At 32.9% G+C, this 26530-nt stretch overlaps 3 protein-coding genes across 3 annotated transcripts; 1 reads left to right on the forward strand and 2 right to left on the reverse strand.

Annotated features, from left to right (window-relative positions):
* Positions 1-1563: 1563 nt before the first annotated feature.
* LOC122606209 (thylakoid lumenal 15 kDa protein 1, chloroplastic) lies at positions 1564-6563 on the reverse strand. Its single transcript, XM_043779170.1, has 7 exons — positions 6263-6563; positions 4981-5076; positions 4817-4889; positions 2313-2374; positions 2141-2222; positions 2003-2063; positions 1564-1919 (listed from the first exon to the last, which is right to left on the reverse strand). Exons 1-7 carry the CDS (start codon positions 6497-6499, stop codon positions 1868-1870), a joined length of 663 nt encoding a protein of 220 aa, XP_043635105.1. The 5' UTR covers positions 6500-6563; the 3' UTR covers positions 1564-1867.
* An 8298-nt stretch (positions 6564-14861) lies between these two features.
* Positions 14862-16850, forward strand: LOC122589223 (L-type lectin-domain containing receptor kinase S.4-like). The gene has a single exon (XM_043761484.1). The coding sequence runs from the start codon at positions 14862-14864 to the stop codon at positions 16848-16850; it is 1989 nt and encodes a 662-aa protein (XP_043617419.1).
* Positions 16851-17512: 662 nt separating this feature from the next.
* On the reverse strand, positions 17513-25689 carry LOC122600181 (pumilio homolog 2-like). Its single transcript, XM_043772855.1, has 9 exons — positions 24633-25689; positions 22699-23837; positions 22128-22269; positions 21935-22042; positions 21034-21246; positions 20819-20929; positions 19875-20069; positions 19580-19754; positions 17513-17980 (listed from the first exon to the last, which is right to left on the reverse strand). Exons 1-9 carry the CDS (start codon positions 25221-25223, stop codon positions 17895-17897), a joined length of 2760 nt encoding a protein of 919 aa, XP_043628790.1. The 5' UTR covers positions 25224-25689; the 3' UTR covers positions 17513-17894.
* Between the last annotated feature and the right edge of the window lie 841 nt (positions 25690-26530).

Below are 26530 nucleotides of genomic sequence, written 5' to 3' on the forward strand. Positions count from 1 at the left end.
TGTGTTGGCTTAAGATCTTCAAGATGAACTAATGTGGTCATATTTTTTTTTGTTGAAGAAGAAGCCATAACGAACCTATAATGGACAATAAACTAAATTAAAAGAAGTAATAATAACAATAACATAAGAATTCAATGTTACAATAAGAATATAATGATTAATTATGTGCAAAGTATATAAAAAGAAAACCCTTTTTGTAGTTGATCGTAGCTTCTTTTTTTGTTGTCGTACGTGAGTTATATTATAGATTACCAATAAAACCGAAAAGTGTAAATTAATTATTTTTAAAATTGGGTGAAATTGTAAATTGGTGATGGAAACCCAAAAAGTGTAAATTAATTATTTTTAAGTGTAATTAGTGATGGAAAACCAAAAAATATATTTTATTATTTTAGATTGGGGTTAAAGTGTAAATTGTTGATGAAAACCAAAAAGTGTAAATTAATTTAGATTAATAAAAATTAGATGATTAATAAGGAGGGGGATTAGGGGTGTCAAGTGTACCCCAACCCTTCTTTAATTATATTATAAAAATAGATGTGTGTGTAGGTGTATTAGAAAATTTTATTTGTGAAAACGAAAAACTTCTTTCAATAAATAAAAATAATAACTTTTATTCCTCCAACTTGAAAAACTCCACCATTTAACTAAATAAAAATATCATCAAAATTACTAGTAACCCTTTTTATTTCAAAAACTAATTATAATCTAGTTTTCTTAATGTATCCATAGCAGTAAATTAAAAATCTTTTATAGTAATGCAATTGTGTCTTTTAACTTACTAGCTAATAATCTCGGGTACTAACTAAAATTTTAAAATAAAAAAAGTTAAAAGAATATATATACAGTATGTAGTTTTTGTAATTGATATATCATAACTTGATTTGAAAATATTAAGTTGGCTAACATAATATATATCTATGAGTATTTATTGCATTAACAAAACATAAAAAAGAAATTTACAATCAAAAAGTAAAAATTTAATATAAACATTTAATAAGCTAGCTATTAATTATCTTTAAAAATATTACAATATTAAATATGACATATGATATCATAAATAAAATCAAACCTTTTTAAAGAAAAATATAGATTTGCCACATAATACTTTTTCTAAAAATAGTTTTAAAAAATAATTATTCTTTATTATATATAAAGATCAGTTTGACCTATTAATATATAGTCCTATTTAACTTTTTAGCTTATTAAAATTTTTAGATATGCTATCAACCTTTCAAAAATAGCATAAATATGTTCAATGTGTTGCATTTTGTTAATATTCTTTGGAAAATGCCAGACTTGTACAAAAAACATACAAACAAAACTTTACAAACTTATACTTGTTCTATCACTGATTTTGTATTATGGCTCCCTCAAAATTAGGAAGCAAACTTTGACAGTCCTATAATGATGCTAAAGTTATGCCGTTGAACCCATATGTCAACATGCGTAGTATAAAAATAAAAATATTTAGATATGTAAAAAGATGCCAATCAATAAACTAATACTTTTGTGCACCTACACTGACAGATGTTTTCTTCAAACTTTGATATACACGGGTAATGAAATAAGTTCATCATGTTCAGAATTCAGATATGTGAAAATGACAAGTTTTTGGACTCGAATGTACACAGGATATGATCGTAATCGTTTTTCACACTTTCATCGCGTTTACATGAACTTGAGATGGAACCAAAACACAAACTGTAGTTTGAACACCTACATATGTAAGATAATCTCAACCAGCCACCAGATGAGAGAAAACTCTCCAATATTAAATCAAAAGAATGATACAGTTTAGCAGTATTCACAAGATCTCATACGAGCAAAACACGGAAAAATCTGAAGAATGGTCTTTTAACTAGGGCTACTTGCAAAACAAGGTCTCGCGCGTTTCATTACCTGTGGTCGGGTTCACCCTAAAATACGGAAGCAGTGAGCATCTTTAGAATTTAACAAACAGATAAGCGAAAAATGACCATAAATCAAAGTGGAAGCTTACCCATCTGCAATTTTACAAAGATATTCCTTTTGATCTTCTCTTAGAGGGACATCGGTAAAATCTGCACATGATAAGAAAGTTTCTACAAAACTGAAAGATACATGATATGGAACTGGAGTGTTGCTGAGTGTCATGTACCTGCGCCTGTTATGGTTGATCCTTTGAAAGATGTGTTCCCAGTAACAAGTGCTCCTTCCAAGTTAGCATTTGTCAGATTCGCCTATAAGAAAGTCAAACAATATGTGTGAATTGCTTGTAAATTTGTAGTAATGAACTTGTAAGAGAGAGAGAGATCATTTGTGGAATTCACCTTTGTAACTTGTGCTAAGGAGAAATCCGCCCCTCTAAGGTCAGCATCGGAAAGGTCAGCTCCTGAAATCATGATATAAACCATTAAATTAAAATGTACTGATTTAAAGATCTTTCGCAATGCAAATAGTAGGATCAGATTAGACATTAGAACCACCATAGGCTTAAATATAATAGGTTGACCACTTTAACTACTATATGAAAGTATGAAACCATTTACCCAAATAAAAGTAGAAAATTAGAAAGTGTTGGAGCCACATCTTACTGTCATATATCGTGACTTAACTGGAGAATGACTTGTGAGGTAGTGTACCTAGACCATTGTAAAGACTGAATCACATAATTCTTGTGTTCATTTTGTGTGTGTATCTTACTTTACCCATAAGGATCCAACACGTGTAAAGTCTTTATGTCAGTAGTCTCATATACATACAGGTTTGCTACTGTACCCAACATAGCCCAGTAGTTTTTGAAGATTGTAGTCGGTAAATTTCCAGATTTTTATTATCTCCATTCACGGGACTTAAACTCACCTAGATATAATGTATTAGAGCCTCGAGCATTCCATATATCAGTAACATATGTAGTAATACCTCATCCATACTCACTAGAAAGAAGCGACGAGCTTTAAGGGGTTTAATAAGAGTCCTAAGTCCTTTGGCTACGTGTCCAAGTTCTTCCACTGGCATTCAAGATAGTGTTAAAGCTTAGCACTAGTAAAGTGAGGCACACTAACACTCAACGGTTGGTTAAGCAAAACCACTAACCCTATGACAATAAGCTTTATCTTATATTTGACATGAAAACATCACCAATTACATTATCTGTATGATCACGTAACAAGACCTGATTTTCATCCCTACTGCTTACATATAGGATTATAGGAATGCAAAAACAACAATTGACCAAAACTCTCTTGGAAGGTCCTTTCTTGGTGACCAAAGGTCAGTGGGTAAGTGACACAAACAACCTCTTTGAGATGAAGCCTACTGATTTTTCTTAGCAGCACTTGAAGCATTTAACATTCTATATGTTGGGAGTGTGCAAAGAGAAAACCCAAAAAACAAACAGGAATTTTACTGTGTCAACCCAGTATCCTTGGTCTGCTTATCAGTCCCACTATAGCAAAAAGTCGGTTCTTGGTATAGTCTTGTCCACAACACAATTTTTTTGTTTTACTTAAAGAAAACGATAGTGTGTTGGGGCTGATCCTGGTTGTCCATAAATATAACGATTGGTTGAATGGTATTGATGATCTCGAATTTATTGGTGTTTCCCTAATGGTAAGCTGTTGGGGCCATTTTAGGCCACCAGCTTGTCAGAAATATCAAGTATGAAATGTATGATGATTAGTGGATATATGGAACAAGCAGATTTCGGTTGACTATTTAGTTTATAATGGTCCCAAGAAGCCTCTAAAGGGCCACTGCTTGTTGTCAGTATCTCAGCCTCTAGCCAATCACCGTACTACAGACCATGCCTTGCTATAGGAACTCATAGCTTCAAAGCAGATACAACATTCCTTTTGCAGATGTTGTCGACCATTTGTCTATTCTGTGTTTCAAAACCTGCCAGCACATGCTCATGTTGGTTTGCAATGGTTCTGAAGGCTTTTGCCTGCTACTTTCATCAGGAGGTTTTCCTTAAGGATGGCAATTCCAATTTGGAAACACAAATATATGAGGATGCAACCCACCACTAAGTTAGCCAAGCAGTAAGGAGTCCTGATGTCCTCACAAGAGGTCTCAAGTTCGAACATCACTTTGATGGTGGCCAGTAAAAAGGCTTGTAAACGGTCATGAGGATCCCTGGTTAGGCCACATATATCTGAGTCAAAAACTAATCCATCCCGAGTAACGTGAACAGGGAAACCTTAACTATTAATGTGTGAGGATGCAATATGATGCTACCATCTATGGATCCACATGAGATCTGGTTCAATATATTAATTTTGTTGGCTTACCTTATCCGTGTCAAATCTTCAAGACTCGGATTAGGTTTTGGAGGTGGTACATCATCAATAGTATAGGCAAAAATCTAAGCTTGAATGGAAGCCCAAAGTATATCTTCAATATATGGACGAGTTTAGACCAAACCACCATAATGATTTGGTTCATGGTTCCAATACTCTCAAATTTTTGGCCCAGTTCCGGTCAGGATTTGGTTATATACCATTAAACACCCTTATAAAACAAAGTCATAATAATTACTGTTGTGATGAGCATGATGTTAAACTACCTATAATCCAAAAATCAAGTTAGAAACCTTTGATGCCAAGCACATCACTCTCCAAATCCACAAGTGGCATAGTTTTTATTATTGCGTCATATAGTAAGACACAGACAATGAGCTTGTTTTGGTATCATATTTATTTCACATTCTAGTAAACTAAAAGTAACTATCTTGAGAACAAAAACCAGAATGCAACTCTGGCTTTAAGTTAAAATACTATTCACAACAAGAAACTGCATATAACTGTGCAGAAAACATTCATAGAAAAAGAACCTGTTAAATCTGCATCAAAGAAGCTAGCCCCAAGTAACTTTGCAGCCTTGAAATTAGCTTGCCTCAATATTGACTACATCAAAAAGGACAACAATTTAATTATCAGCTTATTAACATCAAATTCACAGTGAATTGATTATAATTTAATGACAACATAGAAATACCGTTTTGAAATCCTGCTTGATCAAAGTCTTGCCGCTAAAATCCTTTCCGCTAAGATCCTGTCCCCTCGTCACACCAAGACCATAAGGTCCTCCACCCTTGATCATTTCACAAATATTATCAATTTCATAACATTATTTCATCATGTTTTTGGGATTTCTTATCTACTTTAATCAGCAAAGTACTAATTTTTTAAGTGTTTATTTCTTTAAAAATAAGCTGACAAACATCATTCAATAGAGTTTCTCATATTTTGCTTATCTGCTGAAAGATATCAATAAACAATTTAGCATTTAAAATAAGAAACCCAAGAGTCTGGATTGTTTATTGAAATTCTTATGTACTCATCGCATTTTTTAGGCATAAGTTCATGGAAATGTATAACAATTGTCCTGTTTTGTTATTGTATGCATCCAACTCTAAAGTCCTCTATTTTACGTATCAAACTTTCAATTTTTGCTATATATGTCATACAGGAATGAGAATATATGGCTGTTGGATACCTAAGCTTGGGTATAGAACCCGCACATTTTAAAAAATCCATAAAAAACATGGGGCCCAATCATCAATCCATTATACAATAAATATTAAAAAATTATTATGTGATTGGTTCTATACCTAAGCGTATACTTCGTAAAATGCTAATATGACACCGGATTTAAGGACATGAAAATTTATATGGCTGTCTCACCAACAAAAAGTACATGTTACCTGGTGGTCAGGTAACCAGATACAAGCTATGGCAATGAATCGAAAGTTTGACACATAGTATTTTCACCACATGACCAGTCTAGGCAACTCGATACGTGCAATGAAAAAAATTGAAAGTTTGATGCAAATATTTGAGTTTTGAGAGTTCGATAATTACAATAGCAAAACCAAATGAGTTTAATACATTTTCTTGCACTATTATAGCAATTCCACATTTTAAAAAAAAACCTATAAGCAATTCCACACTGAGCATAGGCACTAACTAAAATGGATAAGTGTCTGAAAATGTAGCCAATTATGCATCCAATTAAAATTTTTGCCCATTTGTAGTTATTCACTTTCAAATATTTGTTACTTGATGTACCCGCCAATCAAAAACTTGCAAACTAACAATGTGGCACCGTACATTTATGGTTGCCACGTATACCCGGTACACTAACAACTTTTTGAAAGTTCTATACACACAATAAACGAAATTTTGGTTGGATTGGATACACACAATATATACATACGGGCATAGTTTGATAACATATTCAAACACAACAACTTATTATAAATGAAAGTGAAACTAACCTTAAAAGCAAGAGCAGGATCAACAGTGAAAAACAGAGAAGCAGAAATGAGAGCTGTTATGCATGCTTTGGACATTATTGATTCCCCAAAGCTTATGCAAGGATCGTCATTGACTTTGACTTTGACTTTGGTTTGCCCTTGTGACGACTGTGAAGAAGAAGAATTAAGGATTTGAAGTATTTGGGGTTTGGAAGGACATGATGATAACAAGGTGAAGTTGAGAACCGCCATTGTCATGTTGAGTTTTTGTGTGGGGGGATAATCATCACATCACATGTGGATAATGGATATAGATAGATATACACACATAAACATTTATTCATCCTCAACTCTTGACTTTATTTGCTTGCTTTGTTTTTGATTTTTACTTGGCAACTAATATCATGTGAAAGTGAAGTGAGAACCAAAACAATAGTTAAAACCGTCAAAATCATTAAAAAAATTATTTTTAAGGTTTTAACCGCTGGAGTTAAGGGTTACGTGCGTACAGTATCCAATCGCCACTATCTCTTAGATCGTCATCCATCAAATCCATATCATTTTTATATGTGTCCGGTGCTAATCCTTTAAAAACGTTACCATATGATTTTTAAAAAATTTTTTCTTTTTGGAATGAGGTTTTATTAAAAAAAAAAAAAGTCAAAAATTTAAGATTAAAAAATTAAAAACCTACACTAAAAAATGGAAAGAAAAAGAGGAAAAAATGATTATCACAGTTCTCACCCTTATTTTGATTATCAAATTAACCCTACCCTCTTGTGAAATACTAATCAATTAACTTAGTCAAATTAGCCCACTTAACTTGACGTTTCAGGTAAAAATAACTAAGGCCTCGTTTTTTTTTTTTACTTAATAAACTTAATAATTAAAAACTTAATGTATTTAATCAAATTTCATGTTTTTTTTTTACTTAATAAACAAAAATTGCCGTCAATTAACAATTTGTTATTTATTATTTATACATTCAGCCACTTAATGTATTCAGTACTTAAATAAAATTAAAAAAAATAAAAAAAGAACGGGCCTAAATTGCCTTAGACATGACATGATAATAGATTAATGGAAAAACCGATATGACTTTATACGTAAACCTAACTCTCCTCGAACCAAACATTTATTAGTTGAATCTCATGTCAATTTTTGAATGTTTTTGATTAAATATTGTATTTTTTTTTAATTTAAACTTTAATTTTTAATTCATTTTTGAACATTCTAATCAACTTAAACCAGAATTATCATGTCTAAAATAACAAAGCTAGGAAATAATAAACATAACCTATGATGTTATGTCTAACACATTATTACATGCATAAATGATTTGTACATTTAATATATTCAGTTTTTATATTTGTAAAAATTACCTTCAATCTACAATTTTCTATGCATGTAATGATGTGTTAAACATATCACTTATGGGTTATTTGTATCAATTTTTTGGGCAGTGTAAATACAAAAAAAAAACATTTTGGGAGTTGGGACAATCGTTTTCTCGAATAAATAACAATACTAACACTATATTCTTGAGTTTAAAAGAAAAGAAAAAAAATAGTAGATAAGAAAGGAAAACAAAAATATTTAAATTTATAAAAAGACATTCTTGAATTTAGATAATTAAATAGGAAAAGAAAGAGTATAAAATATAATTTTACAACTTTATCCTCATTGCCTTCATCTCCCACAACAATGTGTTGCCATAAACAACCATAAAAAATACTCTTATTGCCTTCATCTCCCACAACAATGTATATACATTATATTAATTAAAAATCAGAAAAGACCCCAACCATTCATTCATTCGTCTCCCACATAAAAATAACAACAACGCCGTCATCTCCCTTTATTGCCTTTTGATTACAAACATATATACCCACTCAAAAGTGTTGCCATAAACAAAGATCGAAGCAGTTGATTTATTTCCAGATTTTATAGCCCATATTATCAGTAGCAATAAATTTATAGGGATAGATTGATACTTTTACACCTGGATGTAAGTTTCCCATCCAAATCTAGTCAAAGTTAGCCGGAAAACTTTGTAACAAAAAACACTTTAGTTTTCCTATCATCTCTTTTCTTTTCTTGTTTAGAAAAACTCAAGAATAAGAAAATTAGATTTTTTTCTTATTTTTTCTTTTCCTCTCCATCTTTAAAAAAACTCAAGAATGCAGTGTAAGGAAATGGAAGTCATATACCACTACATTTTTGTTCTTTTTGGTTCAATAAGCCAATTAGCCAGATATTAAAATTTTGCCTATAAAGATAGCAAATACTGAGCATTTTGTTCATTTATTTGACATAATTATTTGGGTACCCATTACATTTACATAACAGATGATTCAAATGGCAACAATAGTACCAAGTGATGTCCAACAAGATGACTTTGTGGCTTATAATGTAGAGCCATACAAGGTATTATTATATGTTAACTTTACTAGTTTTGTTTTAACTATGTGTTTTTATTAGTTTTGTTGTGAAAAAGATATGTAAATGTGTTTCATTTTTTGTGTGTATGTTTAGAGGTTTTTTTGTTTTTTTTTTTCAATTAACAACTCACAAACTAATTTGTTAGGTTTTGACTACAAAACGTATCCGTCACTCTATGTATTTCCATTGCAAGCATTTATTCCTCGAAACAAAGTTGGATGTAACTTGCCCATCCACTGAGCAATGTGAGGTATGTAATCATCATGTCCTTAGCTAATACCTTATGGATATTTCAAATCGGGTTTATAGTATGTAAATAATTTTTTTTTTGGTTTTGTAGCTTTTCAAACCGAAATATAAAGACTACGAGGTGACGGGTTTCAACGGACAAAAGGTATGGTTCTCCTCGCCTATTCTTTAAGTTAGTTATCTTTTTGTTTATTGACATGAATTTGATTAGCAACTAATTAACTTTTCACGCTTTGTGGCGGGAATGAAAAATTAAAATAAATGGATCACATATAACGCCATTAATATAGGAAACGAAAAAATTATTTAAAAAATGAAAATTACAAAATGCAACTAAAAAACTAATATATCTTAGCACTTAGCTCGTAAAGACATATATTGAGTTTTGTAAAGACATACATTACAACACGAAGTTTAAGATACATATTTATATATTACTAGGTCTTTTACCCGCACGAAATGCGGTTGTTTAAAAGTATAGTTGAATTAAGTCGGCTAAAAGTTTAGAATGTCAACAATTATTAGTAATTTGTTTTTGCGTTTTATATACACTGATAAAAACTCATCTAAATATTATGTGGTGGCATCATGTATTCATACGTTTAACTTGTAGTTTTTGATGATAAATTATCAGTTTAAAAAAAGTTTTCACAATCTTAAAACCCTTTAGATTTTATCATGTTAACTATAACATTTGTTACTTGAAATCATATAAATTTTAACAAATCAATTGATATTCTCTTACGGTTGTGATTTTATTAACTAAATAAAATGGTGTTTGTTTTTAGTTAAAAAGAAGATTTGATATTTAATATGACTGGTAATTGTTGTTAAAAGAAATATGCCTAATAATCAAAAACTACCTTATAAATATCTTTTTATCTTTGCCTAAAAATAATTGTCATTGAAGTTTACGATTTCTTTTATAATTTTATAAGATAAATAATTTTATTTAATTGTCAAAGAACTGATATGATGTACCTAATTGCTATTTGAATGACAAGTTAACTCAAGAAGATGATGCTGTTAAGTCAACATTAAAAATAACATCATAAATAAAGTAAAAAGCAAAACAAAAAATTAAGTAACAATATTAAGAAAACATGGTTATGGTCTTATGGATGTCTCCATCTAACTAAAACATGAGAAAAAAGAAAATCAAAATATACTATGCAAGACAACAAAAAATTCTAAAATAACTTAGATATATAAACGAACTTTAGGATCGAAAACAAATTCCTTTTGTGTTTTGGAAAGTGAATCTTTTGGTAGAAAGAGAATTTTAAGAAATTTATTACGAATATATATTATGATTTCAAAGTGATCGAGTTTTACAATTGAAAACATATATTAGAGATATTTATTATTAAATAGTATTGTAAAAAAATTATAAAGATGACACATAAGCTTTTATCCCATGTGTCAATTTTAAAAAATAATTTTAAATTGAAGATGTCTTTAAAAAGCTAGGATTCCTACTGTTTTAATATGTATATAGATACGGATTTTTAATATTTATATATTATACGGATTTTTAAGTTTCCATGTTCAATATAGTCTTAACTAGAAAATTTTGGACCCCGCGTTGCGGGGTCTCAATTCTTTTGTTGAAACGGTTCGTTATTTTAGTATATATGCCGTGAATTTTCAACAGCTTAATTAGAAATAATTTTGTCATCAATATGTTTGTTTAAAAGTATGCAAGAAACCAAAACGTAACCCGTAGTGGAAACCTGAACGGGATGTGATATGACAAAAATATCAATATATTAATTCAGATATCAAGTGGATGCGATATAGCAAAATGCAAGTAGTGGTACGGGGTGTATCACAATAAGGTTGAATGACAAATAAAAAGTGTGAAAAAACAAAAGAAGTAACTCGTAATAAAAAATCCGAAAAGGAAAAACAAAACTAAAAAAGAAAAAGACGTGACAAAATCCGAACAGGATGCAATGTGGCAAAATCCAAACTATAAGAAAGGTGCGATGTGTCACTTTATAACCGATGCCACGTGTCAAGTTTTAATAAGCATGGTTACTATTGATAACCATGCAAAAAAAACGAAAGAAAAAACTCCAAATGGGATCCGTAATGTCAGTTGCTAAATAGTGATGCGGGATATATGATGAACTAATAATAGAGATCATATAAGCAAAATAAAAGTTATCAAAAAACCAAGATAAACCGAAAGATAAATAACCTTAAAGAAAATAGAAATAACAAAGGAAAAATAAAATGTTGAGTAAAACTTTCCAATATATTATTTGGGAACACAAAAGCCAAAAAACTATGATGAACACCAAGAAAAAACCCCAAACGGATCCAAAATGGTAAAATCTAAATAGTGATGTGGGGTATACGATGAACCAATAGGATGAAAACACAAAAGCAAAAAAACTATGTAATAAACCAACAAAAACTGAAAGAAAAATAACCTTAACGGGATCCGATATGGCAAAATCCGAAAAAACGCGGGGTATAGGTGGACCAATAGAAAGAAAACACAAAAGCAAAAAAAACTATGTAAGAAACCAAGAAAAACCGAAAAAAAAATAACCTTAACGGAATCCGATATGACAAAATCTGGGAAAAAACGCGAGGTGCAAATAGACCAATAAAACAGCGCGATGTGACACGTGACACTGTTCATAAACTTGAGCCTTAATGACATTGTAATGTAATTTTTCAACCCACTTAAAAAATCATAAAGGGATTATTGTCTAAACTCCAATTCAAACAAAATAGCTGATTTAAGTTACTCGTACATATACAAGTGGTATTTATATTGGGTCCACTCTTTATTAAAATTGGTGATCACATGTTTTTGAAAAATAACAACTGTTTTTTACAAAAACAATACAAGCAGAGATGTTTGATTGAATTGGTCCGAGATGGGCAAAGCCATTGAATCCATGAGGTTGTTCAAAACCCACTTCGGGATGAACACCTCCTTCCGCCTAAGATTAGCCCAACCATCATTCGGCCCTTATCTTTCAATACATGTATAACTTTTTTAGTAGCTTTGACTATCGTATTGTGCTCATAATCAATCGGGGAAAGTTGATATAATTTTTTTTTGAATGAAATTAGAGATCTGGAACTTTTTGGATGAATACTAAATTATCAAAGCTTAAAAGACTTTACATATAGCATATATAAAAGGAAAAAAATAAACATGTTCTTTTTGTGGGAAGATATTAAAATAGTTTTTTATACTTTAAAAGTAATACATTTGATACTTAAATAGTGAGCCTTTGTGGTAGATAAGATCATAAGAACATAAGATATAAATAAACAAAAGATTAACAAATGTGTTAATATTCTTCCAAGACCATAGTACGCATAAATTTTTGAAAAACATGTTCCTTTTGTGTTGGTTGATCTTCCAATTGACGATTTGTAATTGGGATGTGTAGATTTATCGTCTCTATCGGGGGGGGGGGGGGGGGGGGGGATTCAGGACTAGGTGTCCACGTGACGGTCATGAGTGCAATGGGATACGAGGTCGTCACGAGGACCGACGATGCCAAATTCAAACATCAATAGGCTCGATTAGTTAGTGAAATCAGTGTCATCGATCTTATCTGCTAAACTATTAATTACATTTTATCTGCCAACTAATTTCCACTGTCCCACTTCCTTGGCTTACCTTGTTGAAAGACCGGATTGCCATATTTTCATTTTAGTGTCATTCTTCAGACTTATTTAGTGGTTTATTATTTTCTTGTTGTTTGCGGTTACTTCACTTAATCTTTATTTACAATGTGAGAATTTCAAACCTTAAAAATTTCATATGATAAAAATGTCATATAATAACAGTAACTTTTTCATATGATATAGATAGAAAATATTTCCAATTGATGAAAGGTAGTTGCATATGTATTTTCGAGTTTAAATTAGCAGATTAGAAAGGAAATGATAGGATACGGGAAGAAAATAAAAAAAACTATATACAAAAAGAGCATTTTGAGTTGAATAAAAAAGAAAAGAAAATATAGAGTTGATTATATTTTTGAATTCATAAGAAAGGAAAAGAAAAGGAAAAAAATGTATAACTTTATAATAATGTCCCTCTTTGGTTGGGGCTTGAGAGATAAATTGGTAATTGCATATAATAATGAGTAGTTTTCCTTCTAAATCTGACCAGAAAATTTTGGACACCAAAACACTCGTATTATCTCATCAACCCCTTTCTTTTCTTTTGGAAAAAAACTCAAGAATACAAAAAAAAAAAAATTCTCCGTCTTTTCCTTTCTTTTCCTTATATAAAAAAATCTCGAGAATACACACTACTAATGTATAAAGGCTGGATGATCCGAGCCTGTTGATGCGGATGTGGAAGACCCGCTGCCGAGTTATATCATGATAAAAACCTTTTTCCATTAGCCTAAAAGTGTGGATATGTGGAATCGTGGATTACTCATCCATCCTAAGAGTGTAAAAGAATTTTTATTTTTTTTCATTAGCCCAACTGCCAAAGAGAGTTGAGTTGAAAAACTATGAAAATTTCGAACACGTGTTATAAAAAATGAATAAATGTTTTTCATAATTTATAATATACATAAAATAACTTTTTAGTTGAAACCTTTTTCATTTCAAATAGATTAATGCTATGTCATCTTCTCAATTATCAAATTGCAAGAACTATCAATAAAAACTCAGTCATATACTACACCACTCAACCCACATATTCAACCAAATTTTTTTTTATGTCACCTCAATTTTATTTATTCAACTCACAATCACTAATTTTGTTGGCATTACCAACCCACACTACATCTCAACTAACATAAATATAAACACATACTATATACACACAAGTTTCCATAGCACTCCGGCTTCATAAACCATGGGTTTCCATAGCGGCGTGTTACGACATGGGATGTGTTCAACCTACACTTCATACCACACCAAATGTCATCACCCACACTGTTTTACATAAACACTCATTTTAACAACATTTAGTGTATTTCTTATAAATGGTTCGATATGTTTCCATTAGTTTATTTTATCGCTTGTATTTTGACAAGTGATATAAGTTATTTATTTTCAAAAAGAAAAAATAGACTTTTCTTCTCCTAAAAGATGTATATCTATAAGTACAACTTTCAACATAGTTAGTGTTGTGACACTTTCATCAGTCTTGTTTTTTTTCAAAAGCTTTCTAAACTTTTTAGCATGTTTTTTAACCTTTGACCTTTTTTTAAATATAAATTAATCGAAACTTTGACCATTTTAGTTAGTTTTATATAATGGGACATATAAAGTAGTTAAACGATAATAGAGACTCTGTCATTCGAGTAATATTATATTTAATCTATGTCAATGGACAGAAGAAACTAACAGAAAATGATAGGTAGAAAATTGATTATCAATCAATGACATATTAACTTAACCACTACTCCTAATGCTTTTGAACCTGTCACACTTTATAGGCATACACTTCTGCCTGTTGTGAATATTTTTAGTATATTCTAAGATAACTACAACCGGTTTTAGAAGAGCTGTGATGTTTTTAATTTGATACATTGATGAATACATATTAATTTTAAGGATATATTTTAATTTGTAATTTTCCACACCTACGGTTCTTAATGTTAACTTTTTCGAAAATGTCTTTTAAAAAAGGAACATAACATACAAAATTGACATACTCTCGACGTGTAACTTAACTGACACCCCAATTTAACATATGCTAAAAACTAGTAACTATTTCAAAATTTGCAACATTTTGCTATAACATTAACTCTCAATCTTCTTCTAACACATTTATTTCAATTTCCAATATATATGAATGTCCACCCACACCATTTTTGTATAATCAAACACGTGTAACATTTCAATACAAACACCATATATATACACATCTAAATCATCAACCTTAAGCTCACAATACTCTTCTCATCACTCTCATGACCGACTAAATATGTCACTCCTACACCACCACAACCTTGTTCTCCATCTTCTTCCATTTCTATATCTATATGTTTCAATCCAACCATCTTTTTCACAATCTTTCACTTACAATGGTTTCACTTCCACAAACACAAACAACAAAATTACCAACTTAACTTTAAATGGAATTGCATCTATAACAAACCAAGGAATCCTTAAACTTACAAACACATCTTCTCATCATTTTGGTCAAGGTTTTTATCCTATTCCTATTCCTTTTAAAAACAACCTTAATAAAGCTATAAAGAAAACCTTAAATTCATTCTCAACTGCATTTGTGTTTTCAATAGAACCCGAATATCGAAAACTAGGTGGACATGGTTTAGCTTTCACTTTTTCTCCAACAAAATGCATTTTAGGAGCTCAACCTAGTCAATATCTTGGTCTTTTTAATGTAACAAATAATGGAAATGCATCAAATCATGTTTTTGCTATAGAGTTTGACACTGTCCAAGATTTTGTGTTTAGAGATATAGATGATAACCATGTTGGTGTCAATATAAACCGTATGACTTCCATTAATTCAACTCGGGCCGGTTTTTTTGTTGATGGGGATTTGATGAAACATGATCTTTGTTTGCATAGTGGAAAAAAGATTCAAGCTTGGATTGATTATGATGGTGTGACACAAGAATTAAATGTCACTCTTTCTTTGTTTTCAATTAAACCAAGTATGCCAATTATGTCTTTTCAAGTTGATCTTGAACCGGTTTTTCTAGATTTTATGTATGTTGGTTTTTCTGCATCAACTGGCCTTCTTTCTAGCAATCATTATATATTTGGTTGGAGTTTTAATATAAGTGGGAAAGCACAAAGTTTGGACCTTGATAATCTTCCTTTGCTTCCACAAATTAAGAAGAATCAAAAAAGTTTTGTTAGTGTGTTTTATTGTTCTGTATCTGTAGCCATTTTGTTTCTTTTGTTAGGAGGTGGAATTTATGTTGTTAAAATGTCAAAAAGTATAGATGATGTGGCTGAAGATTGGGAACTTGATATGGGCCCACATAGATTTAGCTATAAAGAGCTAAAAGATGCTACTAAAGGGTTTAATGAGAAAAACTTGCTTGGGTTTGGTGGGTCAGGTAAGGTTTACAAAGGGGTTTTGCCCGACTCAAAAACTGAAATCGCTGTGAAGCGGATTTTGAAAGAGTCAAAACACGGATTAAAGGAGTTTGTGTCGGAGATATCGACCGTTGGTCGGCTCCGACACCGGCATTTGGTCCAGTTGTTGGGATGGTCTAGGAAGAAAGGTGAGTTCTTGTTGGTTTATGATTTTATGGGAAATGGAAGTTTAGATAAGTATATTTATAAGAACCCAAAAATGATTTTGAGTTGGGAACAAAGATTTAAGATCATAAATGGCATAGCAAATGGATTACTGTATTTACATGAAGAATGGGAGCAAACTGTGCTTCATAGAGATATTAAAGCTGGAAATGTGTTGCTAGATTTGGAGTTGAATGGTAGGTTGGGTGATTTCGGGTTGGCTAAGTTATATGACCATGGTTCGAACGCTAACACCACTAAAGTGGTGGGTACATTGGGTTACTTGGCTCCTGAGCTCACTCGAACAGGAAAGCCTACCACGAGTTCAGATGTTTATGCTTTTGGGGCTCTATTGTTAGAAGTAGTATGTGGCCGTAGACCCATTGAAACCAAGGCGTCACCGGAGGAGCTGATTTTGGTTGATTGGGTTTGGGATAAGTTGCGAGAAGGGGTTTTACTTGAGGTAGTGGATTCGAGGTTGAATGGTGAGTTTAATGAGGTTGAAGTTATGGTGGTTTTGAAGCTTGGGTTATTGTGTTCTAGCGATGAACCATCATTTAGGCCGAGTATGAGACAAGTGATTGCGTACTTGGAACAGAAGATGCCCTTACCGGGGGTTTTTGGTCAATTGTGTGCTGATGGTGAGAAGGAGGTTTTTGTGGTGGAGTTTGATCATTGTGTGCCTTTTAGTTAGAGAAGACGAAGACATAAGATGGAGGGAAGGGAGTGATGATGAGCTTGAAGCGGATTCTTGTTTGACGTTCACGTTGGTGGTTTCCAGTAAGCACATTAACACGTTGGTGGTTTCCAGTAAGCACATTAACACGTGATAATACATGACGTTTATTCGGGGATTATGCTCTTAAGGGTCTATTCCTGTTTACACTCACAGTTTGAATAGTTGATTGGTAATGTTCGATCTCACATTAATAATAATCTTACTAATCCATTGTATATAAGATATAGCAGCTTGTACTTGAATAGTGATTTTGCTTTATCATCAGCATGAATAGTTTTATACTCGTGTACAGATTTTGATTAACCTTTGGGTTTTGGCAAATTCATTTTTGGAAAGATTATTAGCTAAAATAGATTTGCAAATATTTATAAATAATCTCAAGTTGCAAGCATGGTAAATTTGGCAATAACATCTCCAATGATTGTAACATTAATAATACTGATATTGATTGACATTTTTGACTAGTCTCGCCAGCCTTAATCATATTCATACAGGTGAAGTTCAGGCAGTTACTGCCACCAGTTTTCCAGAATGAGATCAACTTTTCAGGAAAGAATGGTGGCAGCAGCCAAGAAGCATTTGAAACATGTCAAATAAGATCACAAAACAGAACGATCTCAAGTTTAAACATAGTTCCACTAGATAAACATAACCATAAAATCCATACAAAGGAAAATGAGAACTTCGGAAACTCCTAATACACCATAAGGCTCTGCTGCACCCGGCTATATTTTTGTACAGTCACGACACTCATAACATACACAAACGCTAACTTCGTTTTAATCTCTGCAACGGGGGCGGCCTTGGGTGTATTTCACCCTTTGAGCCTCGTCTAAAGACTCGAGTCCTAGGTATATATATCTACCAATGTACAAGTTTCATAGCTACAAACCATTTTTATTAGCAAAAGCGACTCAGCTGGATGTTAAAACGAACCAACAAACACAAACCGACCATTCTCGCCACTCAGTTAGCTGTACAACTCCCTTGGTCTTTATATTAAGTAGTACCGTTATTATCAGCAGCGGCAGCAGCAGCCGCAGCGGCGGCAGCAGCATATCCAGCCAGAGCCCCAATCCTCCTTTCTGTAAAATATCAGGATAACTCGTCACAAAATTTAAAATAAACCTTCTAAGAACAAATTAATGCTTGTTTTTTGTGTGTTGCTATTTGAGGGAGGAAATCCAACTAATTTACGGGTCAATTCAAATGTAGCTTTATCCCAACTGGGCCAGAACAGAGAATTTACCTAACGGTAGGTAAAAGTAAGTAGCACAGGTAAAACATGTTAAAAGAATTGTCTGAACCTATTTTTATAGCATACGAATTTTCTGAACCTAATTTTACTTCATACACCCTCCCTAAACCTTTCCATGCATTGTACTCTTACTGAAAAAACTGTAGTGGAACACTTATTAACACTTTAATTATTGAAAGTAAATGAAGGTTTGCATATCAACCAGGTGCAGGCGTAGCTGGTTTTGACTAATACCAAAACATGGACTGTTTAAAACTTCTGACCATCCCACCCATACTTCCACATCTGGTATCTGGATTTTCCACTCAATCTTTAATGGAATAGCAAGAGGAACGAGCTATAGAGAGAGAAAAGGAGAACTGGGATCATGAAACAGAAAGACCATAACCAAAAATCCTGATTTTTCACTGGCTCCCTCTCTCCAAGGACAAAGACAATTTTAGGTTTTCAATAAACATACACTATTTAGATTCAAAATCAACGCCATCTTTACCCACATGCCATTAGCCTAGCAGAATCGAGGTTTGTTCAAGTCCCGCTACGGACAAATGAGTGAGCTGGTTTCCTAACAAAGCAATATATATATGTGTGTGTGTGTGTGTATATGTATGTTAAGGTTCAGTTTTTTTACTATCGTGGAATCATGATACCTCATCATAGCGTAATGTGGTGATCAAGTTCAACCCAAAACACGAAGAATTTGAATTAGTTATTAATCCATTCATACAGGTCAAACGGGCTAAAAAGAATAATTTTAGCTTGAAGAAAAGCTGGTCAAACAGGTTAGAAGTCACCCAAAAGGCCAAGTGCATTGTTATAATGTCTACAAACTCCTAGAATCATTTAATTCATTTTAAAGTAATATATATCAATCTATGAGTATGTTTGCTGAAACTAGCTGAAAGCTGGAGCTGGTAGCTGAAATTGAAAGCTATAGCTTATTTTGGAGTTGGAACATAGAAGCTGAAATTTTTATTTTCCCAGAGGTGTTTGAAAAAGTAGCTGGAACTGAAACTTAAAAAGGTATAGAATGATATATATATATATATAATAAAACAAAAACTTTCTAAGGATATCTATGTATTTTCGCAAACTATAAGCTCAAGCTAGTTTTATAAGCTACAAAAAGTAGCTTATATTTTTTGAGCTCATTTAATAAATAAGCTTTAAACAAATTATCAAACAAACAAAGCTAAAAGCTTAAGCTCTTTTCCAAAGACACCCTTTAAGTTTTCATAATCATACCCCACTCATTAAGCATTTTATTCTTCAAAACGTCAAAGTGACAAAATAGAGTTTACAGGTTCAACCCATGGAAAAACTGTATGTTTGAAATTTGATCTGAACCCATTTTGATCCGTTTCCCAAACTGACTAGACGACATTTTTTTGCCACCACAGAAAAAAGATAAAATACGTAGGTGTACCTCCAGCAGCAACAAGTTTCTCTACACGAGCAACTATATGTTTCCCGTAAGTATATTTCTTCAGAGCATTCAAATGAACCTTGATACGATTAAGAATCATCTCAAGTTGCTGGTCATCACATGTCTCCAAAACTTTCTGCACAACGTAATTAGCAAACTGATCTTTCATCATCACCTGACATGACAATTGAATCATGATCAGGATATAAAACAACAATATATTTAATTTTAATTTCAATGCACCTTTTTCTTCCCACTTTAAGTTTATGAAGCATAAGCTAATCAGAACACAAACCTGAAGTGGTTCATTTTCATCAGTGGTGCCTAGCATCTCTGTCACCAGGGTCTGGCGTTCCTCTGGTGTACCAAAAGTCAAACACTTTTCAACAACATTAGAGGCAAACTTTTGTTGACTCATTTGAACTATCTGCCCGGTTAATTGATCTATAATAGTTGTACGCTCATGTGGCTTTCCATGTTCCAGTACATGCTGTTGGAACATTAAAAGGAATCAGTATAACCGAAGAGGTGACAAATGACTTAAGTCTAATGCACCAAAGGTGGCAAAATGGGCGGACAAGCAAATTGTGTAACAGGTCAAATGGGTAAACTATTTTTATAAGAATCGATATGGGTTGGATTTTGCATGAAACTTTATATGCAGCTGCTTAAAATTTTAAAAGTTGACTTGTGTGTCTGCATGATTACAAAATATTTTTTTGTCTTAGTATTTATCTGAACTTTTGAATTTATTTTATGCATTACAATACACTGTAATTTTTAACCCATTTGGCCTGTTTCCGATTAAGCGATTTTGAAGAACTAGAGATAGAGCATAACACAAACCAGCCCATTCACGAATACACTGGTCGAAATCGCCACATTCTATCTAGCAATAACAAAAAGGAGTATTCTTTCCATATGTAGAAATTTAAATCTCAACCGATGCGTTTGTCTTTAACCATTTGTAACCAACTTTCATAACACAAGCATTCTTATCAATTTATGAAGTAATGCTTAATCTAAATGGCATTTCCTATAAGAAAAAGAAGAAGATAGCATTGTTATTTAATAGGCAATACGATATCCTGATTTTAAAGACTTTAATCATCCAGATTCCAAGCTGAACAATGTTGATAACATATTGGTTTTTTGTCTTGTGAGTTGTGAAACTTAGAAGTATATAGCATTCATTGCAAATTATAACATTAGGAATAATATAATTCTTAATTCCCATACCTGAACAACATAATTTCCATATTGATCTTGCGCCAGCATGATAATAGATTTCAAGATTTCATCCATCACAATGCTTTGTGTTTTAGGGTTGTGACAGTGCTCCAAGACCCTCTGTTACACGAAATATTCAGCCATAAAAATCAACATTGATCAAATAATATTTTATTTAGTTCAAGCAACCAACTACCCAAATATTAATAATAAAGATATTTCACCTGTATGACACGGCAACCATAAGGATGGGTTGACAATTTAACAACTTGATCATAAAATGTAGAGATAATGAAATGAATAGCCTCTTCCGGTACACATTCAATACACTTCTGAATAACATGATTTCCATTTTGATCATGCACACAACGCATCACATGACCATCAAGCTCTACAACCATTTTTGTCTGTTGATCAAGGTCAACAACCTCAATAGCCTGCATTGAAGCAAACCAAATGTATTTTAATAATTTGAGACATAGTATATAACATCTTTACCTCATTGATCCAATTTAGCTCTAATTAAAGAATTCTCGAGTATACTAATAAGTGAAGATCAAAGGAAAAAAACTAAATTAATTTCTTTCATACAAATTCAAATAATAACAGATTATATGTAAAGCTCAAATTCTCAAACACCCAATATACAGGTAACAGATAAACTATGGGTAAACAACGTCTAATCCAAATGTTTTTAACTTCCTATATATAACTAACAAGTATGTCAGATTCACAAAGTATTAACTGACTAAATAGATATGGAGTATAAAATATGAGGTTTTAAGAACTAAAGATGCACTTTGGGCAAGCAACATCTAATGCAAACGTTTTTGACTTCCTATATATAACTAGCAAGTGTGTCAGATTACACAAAGTATTCGCTGACTATATAGATACGGAGTTTAGGATATGAGGTTTTACGAATCAAAGATGCACTTTGGGCAACTTTTGACCAATTCCTTTTCTATACCATTTGACCCGTTAGTCTGATACGGACATAATTTAAATTGTCTCGTTCGTAAGTGAACAGGTCAAGAACTGAGCTCAAAGCACCTAATACCAAAACAACCTATATTTTGGTCGGTGTATGGCTTCCAAATTCATTTAATCAAGTGTTGAGTTTACCTTTTGAATAACGCGACAACCATACATTTGAAGACTAAGTGTTAGAACATGCCCGTCGAGCTGCTCAGCTAGTTCTCTTATCTGAGAAGCACTTCCATGTTCAAAAAACTACACACATCAAAAAGTAATTGATATCAATATATGTGGGATAACTGCCCATAAGTCGAACTCCAAATATACATGCAGACACTACCTTCTGAATGACATAATTACCAAATACATCCGTCATCAGTGAAAATGCTTGTGGCATAATTTCATTGAACACCATGTCTTTCTCTTCTACCGTAGCTGTCTCAAGTTTCTGTTGAATAAAACGACTTCCATATTGATCCGCACTGCTCAGAGACATTCCAAAGTATACAAATTAGATATGGTATATTGGTATGACACAGACCTCAATAACCATTTCCCTTCAACTAAAGGTAATTCAAGAAGTTTAATTCATTCTAAAAACAATGGGGCAACCTTTATTTTAAAAGTTTACTCATTTAACCAGCTTGATACTATAATATAACCTCCATCAGAATTGCTGCTTCTGCACCTGACACAAGGTCTCAAAACAGTCCTTGCCCTTGGAAATAAAAGTGAAAACTTTGTACTTTGAGCTTAGGCATATAAGCAAAAAATAGCTCTGATTCAATTTAAAATCTTTCTAGCAAAACCACCAAATAACGCTTTTTTCTGTTGTTGAGTTTTAACGCACAATAGTTTTCATACAAGTTATAAATGTTAATAATCATTAATCAAAGTCCAACAAGATATACCTGAATTCAACAACATGCCCCATAATTTCTGAGAGCTCGAAACACTTGGTTTTATTGCTTTTGAACTCATCTAGCAAAGAAGAAGCAAAACTTTCACTTCCAACTAAATTACGAATCCCAGAAGGAAACCTCAAGCTCCGGTCACCATGTCTAACTGGACTACCAGAACCAATAGCCGAGTTAGGTAGAAGAGAGCTTCCCAATGGGCTCCCAAGATACGACATGCCAAGACCATAACCAGAGTTTCCATAGTAACCATGGCTAAGACCGTATTGACTCTTTTGAGGAGATAGCAAACCAGCCAGGTAAGCTTTCTGGAGTGCCACTAATTCCCTATCAATTGTTGTATCATTCAGAGCCGCAGCATATTCACTCAAGTTTTGAAGATACAGCGGGTCCATAAGAGGTGCCTGAAGACCAGTGGGGCTGTGGTTTCCAACTCTATTAGATCCTAAACCAAACCCTCCACCCATTGCTCTAGAATCCATGGCGGAGACACCCATTGCCGCTGCAACAGCACTATTGTCAAATAAAGGTGGTGCATTAACACCGCCTATCTGGTTTGCCAACATGGTTGGTGATGCTGGATTCATCATATAACTGCCATAAAAAGATGAACTTGGACTATCATGATTCTGGTATTGAGGAGAACCACCTCCACCGCTGGCTAGCCCTTTAATATACGAATTCACTGGCGATCCATGAGCATCAGCAGCAAGTACACCATTTTTTCCCATATACTGATACGGTCCTTTAGCCAAATGGGAGGCATTTTGGATTCCATCTGCCATACCATTAGCTGAAAGAGTCATTCCAGAAAACCCAGCAATTAAATCTGAAGGCGCATTAATCCTCCCCCCTCCACCAGCAGAAACCCGAGGGCTAGCTGATCGAGCCATGAGCTGCGGGTCAGGGGTGGTGCTTTTAGATAAAGATGCACCAAGAGCCGAAGCATAAGTGTGTGAACCAGATGACATTCCTTGATGGTTTGGGCTGGATCGTAAAGCATCCATAGAAGCCAAATTGTGATGAAGCTGAGCAAAATGAGACTCTGAAAGGTCAACATTTTCATCAAATGTGTTACGGCTGGCTGGACGAGATGGCTGCCTAGAAACAGAAGTAGTTTGACCAATATCATCCTGCAGACACAACCATTTGTAAGAAATTGCTCAATCTAACAAATTCTCTTACTATGAACAAATAAACACAAAATCATGAACGTCTATAAATGCTTGTAGCAAGTTATGAATAATTAAAGAAGAAAATACACAGTCAAATGGCGTAGATTCAAAGATGATTTCTATACTTACTAGTGTTAGCAAGAAAACAAAATGATAAAAAATTCATCACTATCTCTAATTTAATAAACTTTTAATGAAATTGAGCAAGTCACAATAACTAGCGGATGCTGACCCCCTAAACTGCAAACAAATCATTCAAGACAGAATAGATATCAGCGTGTAAGCAAATAAATGGTAACCGCCATCTAATGGCATCAAAATGTTCAAATATAACAGCTTGTTCATTAGATCGGAAATACTCAAGTCAATAAGACACAATGCAATAAAATTTACCACAGAAATAATATTGAGAAAGTCATGACAGCTAGGCTATGCATGTACTATAGACTGCAAACAAGTTATCATATGTGACAGACATCGAAAATAAATCTAGAGATTCAAAGATAACCTTGAAAGTACGTCATCAAGAATGCTAAAAGATTCTACGCAATCAGTAACTAATAAGCTTCCAATGATACTTCAAGTAAGTAGCGACAATTAATGTAAGAACACACAATAGACTACAAACGTAATCATTATGGTAAGCGAATAAACCACCATACGTAATCAAAAAGCACCAAAGTATTCAAGAAAATGACAACTTAAAAACCAAATCCAAATACATTATCAATCATCGGGATTAAAAATAACAACCTGAATGATCTCAGCAATGCTCTTTTGCCTACTCCCTAACCCTAACCCTGGCAACCCGATAAGCCCATTTCCACCCCACTCGACCGAACTATTTCCACCACCACCACCTTGACCGTTCCTCGCCTCACTAACCCCACTACCGAACATTGTCATACTCTCATTCCCACTATCTCTACCCACTTTCCTCCTATCCCCAATTGCAGAACTCCCATTCCCATTCCCATTCCCACCCTGCATTCTCTGCGAAAACCGCCAATCTTCCTTCGACAGCAAAGGCGGTGGCAGCCTAGGGTTCAAATTCACATTAGCATAGTAATAACTAACATAAGCAGGATCAGACCTTAACTCATCCTCAGAAATACCACCATCAAATAACCCGGAAACCGCACTCAACGATCCTTCTACGGTCGGTGGAGCCGACCCACTTCTATACATATTCATCTCCATTTCAGGATCACTACTACTTGAACTACCACTAACTTCTTGCCTACGTTTTTCCCTTAACAAAAACCCTAATTCTTCATTATTTGAAACCAGTGATCTCATTCCCATATCACTCATCATCTTTATATAGCCAATATCACTGATCATATATATATAGATACAGATATATAGATATAAATATATAGCATTCAATCAAAATCAAATCTTTTTCAGCTGGGTATCACTAAATCTCTAAAACCAACCACTTTAAAATCTTGTTACCTAAAAACCCATCACAATTTTTTACAAAATTGGTAGAAAAAAATCCTAAAGTTTGAAACTTTTTTGTCTGGGTATGCTTTTTTTTCAAAGATTTTAAGATGGGTCGATTCAAAATGAAAAATCTTGGAGATTGAATGATGTTTGATGATTAATTTTGGCCATTTTGTATGATTTTGTGAGTGTTTATGAAAGAAAATATAGTGAAGAGCTAAATGGAGTGATAATAAGCTAGGGGAAAGGGAGACTGATGTGGACCGTTGGATTAAGATAGGTGACGGCAGAGATCGGATTTTGTTGCGGGATTTGTTCATACAATGGGAAGCTAGGGTTTTGTCTTAAAGTCTTTTAGTACCAAAAATAAAAGTTAATAGTTTAACTTATCCATTCATATATGTTTTATTTTAGACGGCTAACTAAACACTTTATGAACTTCATCTAAAATAACTTGTTACGGTGGTGACAATACACCGCGTGCGAGTTGATGTGATGACGTTAATTTCAAACCAACATTTATACAACGATATATAATATACGGTCAAGTAAAGTATATGAGATAGTATTACGATGAATTATACAAATTTGTTATTATCATTTATAATTAAAAATTATAAAAAAAGTAAGTCATAGTAAATAAAAGGCTCTCTATCATAAACATGATTAAAACAACATAGTCTAGATTTTCCATTATGATGTTTGATCTATATCTATAAAATAATGGTAATTGTACAAGAAGAAAGTTTGACTACACAAATAAAACAAGTATAATTAATAAGTATATCAAATATAAATGCTTAAAATAATTAATAGATGGAAAAAGGAAAATATGTACATAAGTTTATCTTTTGAGAAAGAAAAATGGTTCATATACTTTAACAATGAGCTTATTAATTGCACACCCCCAATATACAAAGTATAGCATGGGGGCCACTAACATAAGCATAGGTACATACAAACTTTTGTAATTTAACAAGTAATCAAAAGTGATATAATTTATAAGAGTTAATCTGGAACACTTATGACTGGTAATTGATGCCGCATTTTTGAAGAAAAAAAAATGAATCCTAAGTTTTTTTTTGTAATTGATGGTGGTGAGACTAGTAGTGTTAGTGATTTATGTAAATTTAAATGATGTAGAGTGGGTATTATATGTATTTTAAAGGTTAAGAGGTAATGATGTAAATAGATAAATGGTG

Source organism: Erigeron canadensis, chromosome 1 (assembly GCF_010389155.1).
Source record: "Erigeron canadensis isolate Cc75 chromosome 1, C_canadensis_v1, whole genome shotgun sequence".
Lineage (NCBI taxonomy): Eukaryota > Viridiplantae > Streptophyta > Magnoliopsida > Asterales > Asteraceae > Erigeron > Erigeron canadensis.

Bases quoted from the DNA above. Each gene is read 5' to 3' on its own strand.
- LOC122606209 (XM_043779170.1), bottom strand. From the start codon at position 6,499: ATGACAATGGCGGTTCTCAACTTCACCTTGTTATCATCATGTCCTTCC. The intron at 4,890-4,980 runs GTATTTCTATGT...TTTTTGATGTAG, and splicing joins TCAAGCAGGATTTCAAAACG to TCAATATTGAGGCAAGCTAA. The intron at 2,064-2,140 runs GTACATGACACT...TATCATGTGCAG, and splicing joins ATCAACCATAACAGGCGCAG to ATTTTACCGATGTCCCTCTA.
- LOC122589223 (XM_043761484.1), top strand. From the start codon at position 14,862: ATGTCACTCCTACACCACCACAACCTTGTTCTCCATCTTCTTCCATTT.
- LOC122600181 (XM_043772855.1), bottom strand. From the start codon at position 25,223: ATGATCAGTGATATTGGCTATATAAAGATGATGAGTGATATGGGAATG. The intron at 22,043-22,127 runs GTAGTGTCTGCA...TGATGTGTGTAG, and splicing joins GTAATTATGTCATTCAGAAG to TTTTTTGAACATGGAAGTGC. The intron at 20,070-20,818 runs GTATGGGAATTA...ATGTTCCAACAG, and splicing joins ATGGAAATTATGTTGTTCAG to CATGTACTGGAACATGGAAA.